General features: G+C 28.5%; 1 protein-coding gene across 1 annotated transcript; it reads left to right on the top strand.

Moving 5' to 3' along the window:
- Positions 1-532: 532 nt before the first annotated feature.
- Positions 533-4,336, top strand: LOC137832189 (plant UBX domain-containing protein 4-like). Its single transcript, XM_068640222.1, has 4 exons — positions 533-869; positions 2,785-3,076; positions 3,424-3,519; positions 3,696-4,336. Exons 1-4 carry the CDS (start codon positions 730-732, stop codon positions 4,074-4,076), a joined length of 909 nt encoding a protein of 302 aa, XP_068496323.1. The 5' UTR covers positions 533-729; the 3' UTR covers positions 4,077-4,336.
- The last annotated feature ends 11,905 nt before the right edge of the window (positions 4,337-16,241 follow it).

The following is a 16,241-nucleotide window of genomic DNA, read 5'->3' on the forward strand; positions in this document are numbered from 1 at the left end:
ACAAAAATTTTATAAAAAATATAAAATTATTTAATCATTACATATTCATTGAAGTTTTTCTATATTTATATTAGTGCATATAATTCAATTTGAATTAGATTATATCATATTTATAAAATCAAATTCATAAATCAATTCAATCAAACAAAGAAAAGTTCAATTATTTGTTCCAAGTTTACCAATAAAAGATTTATAAAAAATATAAAATTATTTAATCATTACATATTCATTGAAGTTTTTCTATATTTATATTAGTGCATATAATTCAATTTGAATTAGATTATATCATATTTATAAAATCAAATTCATAAAGAAATGTTCAATCAATTACATTATATTTAAAAATGATTTATACTGTAAGAAAAAATTCGTTACAGTACTCATAATTAAAAAGGTTTACAGTGAGTACTAACGAATTATAGTCTGATTAATAATCAATAGATTAGAAAATACAAATATATTGATGATATAAAATGTTATATTTTTTCATACAAAAAATTACTTTTAATTGACATTTAAAACAGTTGTGAGCAAAATAGAATTACATTTCTGCCTTGGGCTATCTTAAAAGTCAGGGATCAGAACTACTTGGCAGCAACGCAAAGACAAAGCTTTGTGTGTATAACATGCCTCAGTCTCAGTCTTCGTCTTAGAGCCACACCATATACTCCCAGAAACACACACACACACTCTCTCCCTTGCGATTCGTTGTGTGAAATATTTGTAGGCATGGCGTCACGGGACCACAAAAAGGCATCGAGCAGCCGAACAGGCAGAATTCGCACTCTCTCCGATCTGAACCGTCCCTCTGCCGATTCCGACAGCGACTCCGATGGTCCTCAGGAGTACTACACCGGCGGGGAGAAGAGGTTCTCTTCTTTCCCGATCCTTCTCCTCCTTTCTTCGTTCATTAGCCTAACCCTCAATTCTTGCATTCTATCACACCAACACAACAAAACTAAAAACTATTAATAAAGTTTTATCGATATCACTAGCTTTAATGTTAAGTCCCCATCTTAGAAACTCTAGAAACTTCTTAATATCGCACTCTATGTATAATATATTCCCTTACCGATTATTACTGTAAGAATTATTAGAGTTGACTTACAACAAGCTGGCGTATTTCCAGTCAATCAACTAGGTTAGATTTTCGGAACATTTTTTTAATCGTGCATGATTGAAATCAGAGTTGCAATTTTTTCTGATATGTTTCGTTTTGTCTTCTGAATTCTAATGCGATGGTTTGGCGATGTTATTGGTTGCCTTAGCTTGGTATGATTATAGATTGTGACTTTTTTTGTTTGTGTTGATTGATGAGTTTCTTCCCCGTTTCTCTTGTTTGGGTTAACTTCATTGATCGCATACTGCTTTGATATTAAAGAGGAAGATTTCTCTAACAGGATTTAGTGATTAGGTTTCAGCTCAGCACATGTTTGTGTTACTTTTGAAAATGCGGGTCATTCTAATTTAGGTTCCATGTGTGTTTAGTTTGGTGTTTTGTATTCTTGGAACCACGTTTGGGATGTAAAAAATGGAATTTATTCAAAGTAATTTTCGTTTTGAATATGAATCATGGATCCACTTTTGACTTAATCCGAACCTGACGTGAAACCATAAGTGCACTCAATACATAAGTAATGATAGGGGTTTTTAGGAAGTTAGAGGCCAGTGAATGGTAAAAAACAGACATGCATTTATTCTTTTGCCCTTTTACCAGTATAAAGTGGTTTCAGATTTTTGTATAACTCATTTGGGTGAAGCATTTGGAAAACTTATCTTAAGGCATGAATAAAAGCAATAAATCATGCTTTTAGTGAGAGGTTTGTAACCTTTACATTGAAGTTATTTTGCTTAAATTTGGGTTACTTTTTCTGGTATAGGTTTTGGGCTTTTGAAAACCATTCAGATTCATCTTAGCCAGTAAAAGAATGGGGCAAGAAAATGAAAAAAAAAATCTGATTTGTTTTATCATTTGGTGATTTTTTTTTCCAAACAGGAAATATCTTTACTCTTCCCAGGTTTTATGGCAATGCTTCTGCATTTTGATAGCCTTTGAAGTCTATAATGATTTGTTTAAACTTTATATCATAACTTCTAGTGTTTCCATGTGATGATTGCTATCAAATTATATAGCTTAGTAGCTTGAAAATATAGATAGGGATAGCTATATTTTTAGTAATATTGTTTTATAGTATGTATTTTATATATATATATATATATATATATATATATATATATTCGCATTTAAGCTGTGTTTGAATGGATAATCAACCCATTTTTAGAGTTTTTAAGGTAATGAAGTGGAATGGTTTAGGATGGGAACCCAAACTACCTTACCACTCTTAACTTTCAAATTTCCCTACTCTCTCATTTAGAGGGTTTTGGATGGAATACTACTTTTTATATTTGGAGGCAGTTATCCATAATTGTAATTTACTCCACTCAAGTAATTATCACCTTTACTTCCAAACAAAGGTAAGGGGATCCCCACCATACCCTCATTAAAAAATTTCAAATAGAGTGGTACCTTACAAATAGAGTGCTTCATCCTCTTCAATATTTCCAAACATAGCTGTAAACTTAACTTCACCTGTATGCTTCTATAACCTCAAGCACCTTACAGACAGAAATCACTTTTGACTACCTTCGTTGAAAGTGTGACATTTGGATATTAAAATTACCGCTTTCACAATTTTCTGAAACATTTATTGATGCACACATCTGTCATTTGATTTTATGAAAAATTTCTACAAAGTATTTAACCATTCTGCATTATATCTCCAGTGGAATGCTTGTCCAGGATCCTTCAAAGGGAAATGACGTGGATGCAATTTTCAATCAAGCTAGGCAACTGGGCGCTGTTGAAAGGCCTCTTGATCAGCTTCAGGAGCCCCCAAGGTCAACTAGCTTTGCTGGAACTGGCAGGTTACTCTCAGGGGAAACTGCTGCACAGTCTACTACTAATCAGCAACCCGAGTCTGTTGTTCACAACATTGTTTTCTGGAGTAATGGTTTCACTGTAAATGATGGACCTTTGAGGAGATTGGAAGACCCTGAAAATGCCTCATTTTTAGAGGTGATGGTATTTAGGATTCTGATTCCTTCATGGGTTGAGGGTAAAATGATTTGGAAGTAATGAGGTTGTGTTCCAGAAAATGCAAATTCTGATGTTAGAGGATTTAGATTTTGGTGGATAATGTTCAGGAAATAATGAAACACCGTAACAAATTTCTCATACAATTCACCTTTTTATTTTCATTTTCAGAAATCAAGCATATTTTAAGTATTCTATCAGTTGCTTTCATAATTTAATGGCCATGTAAGAATGCTACCGCAGAGACATGTTTGGGTTACTATTACTTTCTTACTGGTTACATAAAATGGTTTCTTTGTGCTTAATGATATTTGCTATTTTCAATGCAGAGCATAAAAAAATCTGAGTGTCCCAAAGAGCTTGAACCTGCAGATAGGAGGTCATCTGTTAATGTTAACCTCATAAGGAGGAACGAGAACTATCCTGTAAGTTTCCTGTTAGTTTTTGTCCAATTTACTATTAAACCACAATGAATTTACTCTTGGAGCTTTTGAACTTCTGCATTTTGAAAAGCAATGCAATCTTGTTGTACATAATTACTGGCTTCTGAAATCGAACATGCCCATTGTGTAAATTATAAGTAACTTGGTTATGCTTACAGGAACCCGTAAAGCAGTCTGTTCCCTTTCAGGGAGTGGGAAGAACTCTTGGAAGCAGCTCTACATCAGTGGCTCCTGACCCAACTGCTGCCTTAACACCTCCAACCACAGCGCCAACTCCTTCTGCAGGCCTGGTTGTTGATCAATCACTGCCATCAACCTCAATACAAGTCAGGCTGGCTGATGGAACCCGCTTGATATCACATTTTAATCTTCACCACGTGATCAGTGACATTCGTGCCTTCATTGATGCATCTCGACCTGGTGGTCGGCAGAATTATCAACTTCAGATGATGGGTTTCCCTCCAAAGGTTCTAACTGATGAAACTAAGACCATAGAACAGGCTGGACTGGCAAATTCAGTTGTCATACAGAAATTCTAGCAGACTGCTTTTTCATGGTATTAGTCTTTACTGGTTAAATGCTGCATTGAAGGTGTCCAGTTTTATAGGGACATTGTAGAGATGAGGTACTGTTATTACCATAAAGTAAAAAACAGATAGGAATATCCCCCAGTGTTGGGGGACATTTTGCTTTTGTTGCTCAATGTTTACCAAGTAATCAGTTTGCTTTAGAAACAGTTTGGATGGCTTTGCTTTGGACATTCTATATGCTATGATAATTCTGTTGTGTCCTCTTTCTAGCTGGGCCTAGTCACTGAACTTTCATATTATTGAACACTTCACTGAAATATAGGATAATCCTCGGTCACTCAATTCAGTTTTTGAAAATGTGCTACCAACTACCAATTTTGGTTATACTATTGCTTCTAATTGCAGGACACATTTACATACACACATATATACAGGGCTAGTATATATATAATCCAATGATTTTAGGAGAAGCAATATTGAATAGAGAAAGTTTCATTTTTTTGTCTCATTTAGTTGAAAGGAAAGCAAAACAACCTGTATATGATTGCATCATATTTACATTTATTTTTATTCATTCACATATATTGTCATTTTGTCCTTATATATATGATTCCAAAGAAAACTGTAAATAAGGACAATTAGACGCTTCACTGTCCAATATATGATCGTTAAAATTATAATCTTTTTTCATCTTTGAGAATCAGTTTGTATTTTTTTATTTATTTTGCTTTCATTTTCAAAAGGAATCCGTATTTGAAATACATTTTAACAACCATTCTGATTCTATTATTGAAATGTATGATTTGATGTATGTTTATAATTGGCGTTTAAGAAGCTAGGTTATGCTAATAGTAACTGTAACCTTCATTATTCTGGAAAGGTTATTCTCTGTGCCGGAGTTTGTTGGTCGCGAGGAAGTTATGTCCCTTGAAATTTTTTAATTTTTTAAAAATCATGTACAGAGAAGGCATATAGAGTATAATTTTTTTTAGAGTAAAAAGTGTAAATATAATTTAAAAAATTAAATATGAATCATGCGAGTGAGAAAAATGTAATATGCAATTATTTTAAATTTTGTTTTGTATTCATACTATTGTATTTAATTATCTGCATAAAGATCTAATCATTAATATTTGTTCTGATCAATATGATCTTATCTCTCACACAACAACAATAATGAGAATTTTTATCTCTAAATGTTAATATTATTAGGAATATATGTTTTATGTATTGTAATTTTCTAACTACAAATTTTCTTTTAAGTTTTATATATTTTTTACTTAAATATGTTTTTTTATTACTTTTGCAATTATACTGATTTTTATTGTAATTTATGCAAAAAGTTAAAGAAGTTCAAATAGGTTTAAAGAATAATGAATAAAGAGAGAAATGAAGTTCAAAAGAAGGATTTCAAGAATAATAAATATAGGTGGAAAAGTAGGATTGAAACAGCATATGTGGGGGTGTAAAAACAGGGTTTAAGGGGAGTATAAATGCTAATTAAAAAATAATTTAGGGGCGCTTAGAGAGGCCAAGTATAAATAGCAATTACCCAACCCAAAAGAGTACGCAATAACCCAAACTGAATTACGAAGTAACACCATCGGCAGCGCCAGCGGCCCATTTTAATCTTGCTCCGGTGGTAATGTTTAGGCCCTAAATACTAACGAGTGCTAAGTTATGTTGCTCCCCAAAGGCATTTTGCAAAGAAAATGTTAACAATATATATTTTTATCACTCATTAAAATTTAAATTTGTGAGTTTCACTGCTTATTTAAGGACTTTTCTGATTATACGATTTTCAATAATTTTCAACTAATGAGAAAGTGAGTGTTAAAAAAGTGTGTTATGACTCCTCTTATCAAATTTCATTCAAGTGGTGTGACATGACACATACCAGACACAAAAATAAAAGCTAGAAACCTAAAAATGTTGCAGCCATTCAAAAGAACAACAAAGGATATTCATTGTGAAAATAATTGTGAAAGGCGTAATAAAATCCTGACCATTTTCTTTCGTCCAACCAGACAGAGATTAAGATTTGAATTGGAAATAAAGGTGAATGTCTTGGGAACAATGTCTACTAACCACAATCTAGTATTGGAACCTCAAAAGATGTTGAAGAGAAGAAGACCCAAAAGGCACACTATTAGCTATTAGAGCCATTCCATTTGGCAGAAAAGGTAGATAGATATGCTTAGGAGAAAAAGCAAGATTTGATTTATGTTGGAAAATTGTGAGCCAAACACTAGTGATGAAATATCAATTACACATCGCACCAACTTTTGAAGTAGCAAGGTGCCTTCTGACTAAGTGAAATAAATTAACCATATGAAGATAGTAAAGATGGATGGAAGAAGGTACTAACATGTGGGGACTTTTCTCCTTATCATCTTCTGTGGTGTATAGATAATGTGCAATTGCAAAGGTGCCATGGACCCACCACTCCTTTCTCATCATTTATTCTTCTACCAAACTCTTCTTAGATAATTTAATAATCTTCTTAATTAATACTATATCATATACCTAAACCAGGGAAAAGCCAAATGTTTGGTTTGGTGCATATAATTCTATCCCTCCACTTTTCTTTAATATCATAGGAGAAGACATTATTTGAATATGGAATCAAACCTTCAAATTGAGGTTCAAGAACTGTAGTTTTATTTGTTGGGGCTTAAAGGTTGATAAACATATAAAAAAAATGTAAAACAAGAAAAAAACACACACACACACAAAAAAATCAAATCAAATTAAATCATATTAATATTATACATTTTGCTTTGGATCGGTTTTCTATTATAAAATTATTAAAAATAATTACAGAAAATTTTAAAAGCACTTATTACAAGAAAATTGCAAAAGCATCTTTCTTGGTGAAAAGTTGTAAAAACACTTTTTTGATTGTAAATTTTTTTTTTTAAATATTAAATAATAAAGAAATGTTAAAAGGAAAGATATGTTAGAAATTTGTTTCATAATTCTTGGTATATTCAGAATTTTAACTTTTTCATATTAATAATATAATTAAAAATTAATATATACATATATATAATACTCTAGAGACATAATCCTATATATTATAAGTTGTTAAATAACTCTAAATATAATAAATATTTCTTTATTTTTCAGTTTGCAATCATTTACTTCTCGATTCAATTTTTAACACTATGTTATAATGGTCTTCTTTTGGAGATCAAGAACCAAAAAGAAAAGGTGAAAAAAAAAAAGATTAGACACACCCTAGATCCATTTGGCCGAAGTAACAAGTTCATTTTTATCTGAGCTTGAATATAATAGACGTTTACTTTTTTGAATCTACCACAGGCGTTTAGAAAGTGGGAAGACCAATGATATCTACTAGCTAGCATAAAAAGTAACCACAAATGATAGCTTAGGGATGGTAATATCAATCAAATAATAGCACCAAATTATGCTTCAAGGTTGATGATGATGTTTATTGTCATTGCTTTGAATCACTGCCCTCAGTTAACACCATTCTAAAAGCTGCATGTCTCCTTAAAGCCTCTTATCACACTGTTAGTAACCATCTTTTGGCTGTTTCGTTTAAAAGTATATATACTACGTAATACTTTTCTGATTGATTTGCCTAAAATCAAAAGTTTAGTAATTGTCATTTCCCTTCTGGTGCAAAACACACTAATTTAACCACACACGCATGGACCCTACCCAATATTTTCTATTAACCATATGCATGGACGATACTGACTCGTGTTATTTTTTCTAATATAATATAATTAAACCATAGTAACCATGTAACTTTTAAGACAGTTATTATTAAAATCGATAGATTTGTCACATGTAATATAAACTATTTACTGAAATTAATATATTGTAGTCTTTTATTCCTTCTTTATGTCTTAATCAGCATGCAGAGCTTGCGTAGGTAGCAGCACATTAGTCCCATGTTTGGTTTGATGAAATGAAAAGAAGGGGTATTGGAGTGTGTTTGTTTAGATGACAGAAGAAAGAAAGAAAGAAGAAAAGTAAGAATGGAATGGAGTGCATAGGGAAAGTTTCTTCACATGTAAGCAAATGAAATGAAGAGATCATGAAAGACTGATTCTGTGGTCTTTTCTTTTCTTGAACAAAGAACAGAAGCTAGCAGCGTAGAAGAGAAGACAGAGAAGAAAATTAAGAAACGAAAGAAAATGGTGCGAACTGTCGCTGTTGGCAAAAGCAGAAGGCAATGAAGGCAGCAGATAGCAAGGAGAGAATGGCATTGGAGAGGGTTGCATTGCATGTGATGTGAGAGTGTGTGAATCATCCACCAAGTCTACTCAAACTTCTGCACCTTCTAATATATACTACGTAACGTACGCAAGAGTAATTCATCATTTTTTTATCATTCTTTTTCCTTTTCACAAATTATTTATCTTTATTGAACAATGAAATTTGAAAGGACACATGAAATCTCAAACGACACGAATAATCATATCTATATTTTTTTAAGATAGGTAATCGAGCATTTAAAAATGTTTACTTTATTTTGATTTTTGGATAACATCTAAATCTCATTTGGCTTGTTTTACTTATTCTGAGTGGTTATTTTACTTATTTTGAGTGGTGCATTGATGATGTGGCTGATATGTTTTCAATTAAGTGAATTTTTGCAAGGTTTATTCCTTTGACTAGGGTGTTTGTTGTTTTAAGTTTATAAGGATTAGGTAGGTTATAAGGAGTTTTGAGAAGCTGTTATGTTATGGTCATGTATAAGGGTTGAGTTAGCCCTAAAATAATTCATGTTTATTTATTTTTTCTTACCGATAGTAACACACAAAAACATTACGTGTCATGATTATTTTAAATTATATATAACAAATTATCTATTAAAGAGTTTAATTAGATCAATGTGAAAAACTAACACTACAAAAAAATCATGAAATAAAAACTAATTTTTAGAGACCAAAATAATTAGTTACAATACTAAATTAGAGACCATTTTAAAAACTAAAAAAAAAATTGGTTTCTAAATTTGGTAGAAAAACCTTTGTTGGTAATTAGATACCAATTTAGAAACTATTTAACAATAATAGAAAATAATAAAAATTAATTTAGAAACCAAATTTCTTTTTAATTTATAAAATGGTCTCTAATTTAGTTACTATTGGTTTCTATAAATTGGTTTCTATTTCATGATTTTGTTGTAGTGTAAATAAAGTCTAATTTCCTTAAGCACTTTACAGTATTAAATACGAGTTAGACCGTTACATATTTGTTACAATTATTTTAATAATGTTATTTTTAAATAGTCTTTTATTACTTTATTTTTTATAAAATATATGTCGAGTCTTTATAAATTTAATTAAAACAATAAAATTAAGTCCTTAAAAACTTAATCAAAACAACAAAATTATGAGAGTTCTTTATATGATTCTATTATAAACATCATTCGTAACATCATGAGTTATTTAAACTCACAATCAATATTTATATATTCAAAAAATCATCTATAAACAAGATTAATTAAATATATAAATTTAAATATATTTTTACTCAATATAAAAATAATATAATTTATTTATCTAAATTTAAAAAAAAAAACTAATTTACATAAGAAATTTTATTCTCTTCTTAAAATCATTATCGAATAAGACACTTTAGTTGATATTTATTTAGAAATATATTAACAGCTTAAAAAAATGAAAATAAATAAAAACATTCATAATAATAATATATAATATAAAATATTCATGATTATATATGATTGTTTATTTTGTTTATAATTATAATAGAAACTTAAAAAATAAATTTTTAATTTTTAAAAAATTATTGTATTTATTCTTATTAACATTTTTTGAAATCATGCTAGAATTATATGTTAGAAATCCAAAAAATAATTTTTAAATTGAACATTTTAGTGTCATTTGTGAAACTATTTTGAACGATAATTTTAGTTGGGGTGTTTTGTTTTCATCACTTGTATATGACCCAAATATTTATTATTTATATTTATTTACTGTTAAAAAAAATTAATAGGCATGTTCAAGTTTCATAATTTCTTAAGGGTGACCAAAAGGATTATCCACTTCAGAACACCTTCAACATTCTCAGGAAGGAGGATGCAGTATTTGGGGATTTTTTTTCTGTTTGTGGTTCCAGGGTTTTTATCAAAGTTATAAAGGATGTATTCTTTATCCCATACTCATATGCTTGTTTTTGTCAGTCATTATTGAACACTTTATTTTAATAGAATTATTTTCTATTTATAAATCATTTTTAATTTTTAAATAATATTATTTATAAAAAAAATAAAAATCAAATCAAATAATTTTTTATTCAAAAGATAATTTAAATAAAATCATAATCTAAAATATTAATGTGAGCAAATTTAAATTTCCTAATAAAGAAATTTAAATAAAGTTGTGACACTAAGTATAAGTTTAAATAAATTATTTTTAATTATTCTATCTTTATAAATTCAAGTAAAAAACATAAATTTATAAAAATCAATCTCTAAACCATTTTTAACTATTACAATTTTTCTTAGAAACAACTTTAAATTTAAATAAAAATTACTAGCAAGTGATACAAAGCATTCTTATTAAAATTGAAATGAAATATTAAAAAGTAAGTTTTTTAAATTAATATGCAATATATTATATTGTTTTTAATATTAACGTGATAGAATATGACAATATTGTAATAAACATATACCTTTTACATAAGAAAAAAAAAGGTAATTAAAATATAAAAAAATCGTTAACACAGTTAAACATGTTTAATATTAGTATCATACTATAATAACGCATTAGACGGTTTGTTCAAACTTAATATTACTAAATATTCCTAATAAACAATATTTTATATTCTTATCAAACGATCATAATTAAAGATAATCACCATGATATGAGTATTGATTAAAATTAGAATTTTGTACGGGGAGTAAAAGTGGTATGGTTACATGAAATGAACTCCAACAAGTAGAGCATGACAAAGATCTACGCTGATGAGTAAGGAATAAAAGAGAAATGCGAATTCAAATGCAGAAATACATAAATTAATCTAAAGCTATAAATATATACCATTTTTAAAACAATTCGATAATTCATTTGTTAAAATATTTTATTTCTATCGCTTAAATGGAGTTCTTCATTTTCTCATTTTCTTGACTCAATTTTCGGTGTGTCACAAGTAAAGACATGTACTTGTATAAATCATAAATATAAGTATTTTTTTTTATTAGTGTTTGGACTTCATATAATATTTAATTTTTATTATATAATTTATCTATTTTTTATTTTTTTACTTCAATTGTTATTGTGTTATGTTTTGTATCGAAGGAGGTGACGGTCTTTTCTTTCTCAAGATGACTGGCATAGAAAAGATGTTGTTTTGAATTTTACTCGAGTAAGTATTTGGGATCTGCTACTGGATTTTGACTTTATGGAAATTTCAATTTATGGATTTTTGTTTGTATTAGATTCACTTGAATTGTGTTTGAATTTAGATTGATGAAACTTAATGAACAAGCATCATAATTAAAAATAGAATCTCTTATGTAAACTAAATAAATTATTTCATTATCATATTTATTTATTTGTTTACGGAAAAGTTTAGAGTTTATGGGTTTCGGATTTATGAATGGAATCTTTCTTAGATTAGTTGAAATATTTCTTATATACTTTAATATTTATTTTATTATTTTTTTGATAAAAAAATATTCTAACTCAATAACTTGATTTAGCCCATAGTTATGGTTTCAAATAACCATAGTTTATATAGTAAATTTTTTTAACTAATATTTATTGTATTTATTTTAAATTAATAATAAAAGTTTTCATTAGCTCAAGCTAGAATATCAAAAGGTTAAAATTAAAAGAAATTTAGCTAAACTTTCAAGTGCATCAAATAAAGTTCATGAATTTATAAAAAATATGCAAATAAACTGTAAAATTCATCAATTTAAAGCATTTTGCACATCAGGTAAAATCTAGGTTGATATAATATATTTGATCAAATATTGGTTATATTTCATTATATCAGTGACAATCACATCGAGTTGATTACAATCGTGCAAAATAGAAAACCTGTGATAGAACATGTGTGTGTGTATATTATATCTTGTTGTGGAAATAAATCAATTTTGGGTTGAACAGAAAGATATTCGTATTCGAGATATTGATGTTCGTGCTCGCATATTTTTTAACGGGTTCCAACCTATTTTTTAATAAAAAAAATAGATAATCAATTTAACAATAATAATATTTTTTATCAATAAAAAATAAATAAAATGATATATTTTAGAAAATTTCAATTTTTATATAAAAAATTATCAGGTGAATTTGTTTAATACAAGTCAACAAATTAATTCTCAAATATATATGAAAAAAAAAAATCACATCAAAATAATTGGACAACTCTTATAAGATCCTATCAAAACCCTCGTAATCAATTTTCAATCAAAAGAGGACAAAATACAATAAACACAAAATAATCTATAATAATAATGAAAAACTCACAAATAACTATATAGATTACAAGACAATAAGATATCATCATCCAACAAAAGTAAAAAAAAATCTTACTCAACCAAAAAATATTTTTTTTTCAAACCTATAATATTTACCTACCTAGTATTCTAACCGACAACAACAGTAAAAATAATAATTTGTACAAATAATACAATAATTTCTAACAAATAGTTAAAATAAGTAAAAAAAAAAAATTTAAATACTTCATACAAGGAATTCCAAACATCAATTCAAATAAGAGAATTACATCAATATTTATTGTAACCCAAAATAAACATTTTCTTTTGAACCACATTAAAAAAACATTATAAATATAATTCTTAGGATCGTCATTACAAAATTAATTCACTTTTCATACATATAATATGGTTTAAAAATTATTAGAGTTTACGAGTTGGATGATCTGTGCAATCATGAGCTTTACTATTGTTTTTGCGTATGCATAACTAAATATTATTATTTCTCATATATCACGTAGTATTTAAATATGCTATATAAATACAAATAGTGTTTTATATAATCTATTAAAATGAAAAAAAAAATGTTTAACTCGACCCTTATTCAGTAGGTGAAATTAAAGAAATGATCTGTTTTATGTCTAATCATGGAAATGTAGATGGAGGTGACTTAAAGTATGAGAAGGGAGAAAAAAAAAGGAAAGCTATTGTAGGGTTGGTGTCCCAGCTATGAGACTATGCCCCCACCCACTATCACACCTCGCTCCAGTGACGTCTCTCATCTTTCTGTCGCTTTTTCTCATTACCCATTTCCCTCTCTCTTCTTTCCAACCCTAACCCTAATATCAATCTAACCCTAAACCCTAACCCTGACCCTAATATCAATCTAACCCTAAACTCTAACCCTAACAATGATCACAATCAATCTGTAACCAAATTCTCTATTTTATTTATTTTTTTACTAACACTGTTGCCACCCTTTTTTCTCCACCGCTGTACGTACCTCCTGACATATATGCCAACTTAATCATTCATTTCTCTTCCTAAGACTGTTATCACAGTAGCACATTGATAATCTTCTGATTATTTATTAATACCTTTTTATTAGTACAAGATGATATAAACAGAAAGTACAAAAGGTCTTTCAACTTATATACAATAAATAAAACTATGATTATTACAATCATAAAACAACTTGCTACTAAATATATAAGATAAAATCACCTATACTAGTTCCAAAGAAATTATTAAATAAAATTATTAATTAAATTAAAAATTATTTTATAAATTAAAATTATTAGCTTTTGAAGTAATTTTTATTATTAGTAAAATTTATAAAAATTTTAAACTTATTTAATTATTAATTATTTATGTTTTAAATTAATTTTTTAAATTAAAAATAAATAATTTAAAATTTAAAATATTAATAATTAAAACTTTAATAGATAATTTACATATTAATTTAGAAATCATATTATAATATTTTATTAATAATAAAAGTTATATTATATATTAATATTTTTTTAAAATTATTATTTAATTTAATTAATATAGTAATTAATTATTTTTAATTTTTTAATTTAGTTATTATTTTAAAAAAATTTAATAATAATTATTTAAGACTCACACATTTAAGTATAAGAGCAACCCATTTCATTATACAAATTCTTTTCCAAAGGACTAACGATAAATTCTACATCAATGTCAGAAAATATGTGGCAACCTTTATCAAGTACACTGTTTTTGCTTCACAATACTGCACTATGTGAATTGGTTTCATTTTTTACTGGAAGGTTCCTTTTAGTTATTTGACTTGTTTAATGATTTAGTGCCTCTCTCCCTATCTTGCAACAAAACACACATACATTCTAGGTTACATGTATATATATATTTAAAAAATATTTAGATAAAACTTGCCCAACTTATTTTTAAATATATCTATTTTAAGTAAGAGAGATAGTACCATTATGGTCAATTATCGTCATTTATATATTGTTTGTTTTGGAGATCGGTGCTTCGTTACGATTTTATCATAAAAAGGTTTCGGAAGGTGGAGGACGAAAGGTGTAGTTATATTGTTATTGATCCCGACTCTTGAGCGATATGTGATTATATTGACGGTACCGGAACAAGCTCCCTATTCCAGGTCTAAGGGGAGTGGTTTCCCCTAACTAAAGGGCTTGAGACACATTTTCGTTCGCCTAATGGTATCCCTTCAAGCTCTAGTGATTCAACCTCCAAGGAATGAGGGGGCCCCTTACAGGAAATACTCCGAAGCTTAAGTCAGTAAGAGGATCAAATTTTGTGTATATAGTGAATATAATGCTAAAATTTGAGTTGAGGTACTCTCAGTAAGTGATCATCTATTTATAAGTCTTCATGGACTTTGATCTTTGACACTGTTTCTCAAAGTTTTAATGTACATATTATAGTATCTTTTCATAAAATTTGAATTTTTAAGGACAAAACCGTGACAGTGCACCGACCTCCAAAGCGGACAATACCTCAAATGCGGTGATTGACCCTAGCGATGTTCTCTCTCGAACTTGAGGTCGAAACAATGACATCGTATGTGGGAATCATAAACTTTTTCCCTTAGCCAAAGAGTGGGGGGCTTGTTCTGGTATTACCAATAGAATCCCACATCGCTCAGGAGTCAAGGTCAATGATAGTTTTTATACTTTTTTTTCCTCCAATCCACTGAGGTGTCTTTTAAAAATAAAACCGTGAAGGAACACTGACCTCAAAAGTGGACAATACTTCGGATGTGGTGATTGACCCCTAACAATACTATCTATATAAACTACAAGAAAATGTTGGAATACATTATTCAAAGACTTATTTAGTGACTAAGGTTACAGACAATTAGAACACATTTAGTAGATTATGTTGGAACTCTCTCTCCCTATGATGAACACCACAATTTAGTTAGTCTTGGTCCTAGATGGTGCTAGACATTGACATTTAGATAAACTTCATGTCAATAATATTTGTGTGATATTTTGATATCACGTGGGTAAGAGCTTAGTATTAGTTAAGTGTATCTAACTAGACTTACGTTTTATGTTTTGTATATATAAACAATAACAAAAAGGTTGCCGTAAATATTTTATTACGTTATATAATTTTTTTATTTGCTAATAAAAATATAATATTTTATTCTGTACGGTATACTCTGGAAGAAAGTTTAAATGAGACCCCCCTGTTTTGAAAACATAAAAATTTAACCAAGCTTGTAAGTTGCAGAAGTGCATCTGTTGTCTAAAACATTATTACAAATTGAAATCGTCATTGATTTAATTGGATTTGGCAAAGTCAAAGTCAGTGCACTCTTTATTTGTTTTAACATGTTGAGATCTCAATGAAATCCAATTTGTTAATTTCCTTCTCGATCAATAATTAAAAATTGAACACCTTATACCACTCAGTTTCTTCTTTGCCTACCAGTTCTAAAACATGACTTCGAATGTAATTTTGTTTGAATACGTGTTGGAATGTGGTTTTATTTCAATTTTTATTGTAGAGAGAATTTTTTTAGATACTTTAAATGATTTTATTTTTTATAATATGATAAATCTTGCGCACTTATATCCAAACAAAAAGATTTGGGCTTTTAAATCAATATTTAGAAAAATTGACAGAATAAGTAAACTATTTTTAGATATTTTACACCTCTTTAATTTATAAATTCATAATGATATGTATTGCGTTTCAATGACCAAAAC

Source organism: Phaseolus vulgaris, chromosome 6 (assembly GCF_000499845.2).
Source record: "Phaseolus vulgaris cultivar G19833 chromosome 6, P. vulgaris v2.0, whole genome shotgun sequence".
Taxonomy (NCBI): domain Eukaryota; kingdom Viridiplantae; phylum Streptophyta; class Magnoliopsida; order Fabales; family Fabaceae; genus Phaseolus; species Phaseolus vulgaris.

Coding starts and splice junctions, on each gene's coding strand:
- LOC137832189 (XM_068640222.1), top strand. CDS start 730: ATGGCGTCACGGGACCACAAAAAGGCATCGAGCAGCCGAACAGGCAGA. Junction 3,077..3,423: donor AAAATGCCTCATTTTTAGAG/GTGATGGTATTT, acceptor TTTTCAATGCAG/AGCATAAAAAAATCTGAGTG. Junction 3,520..3,695: donor GGAGGAACGAGAACTATCCT/GTAAGTTTCCTG, acceptor TTATGCTTACAG/GAACCCGTAAAGCAGTCTGT.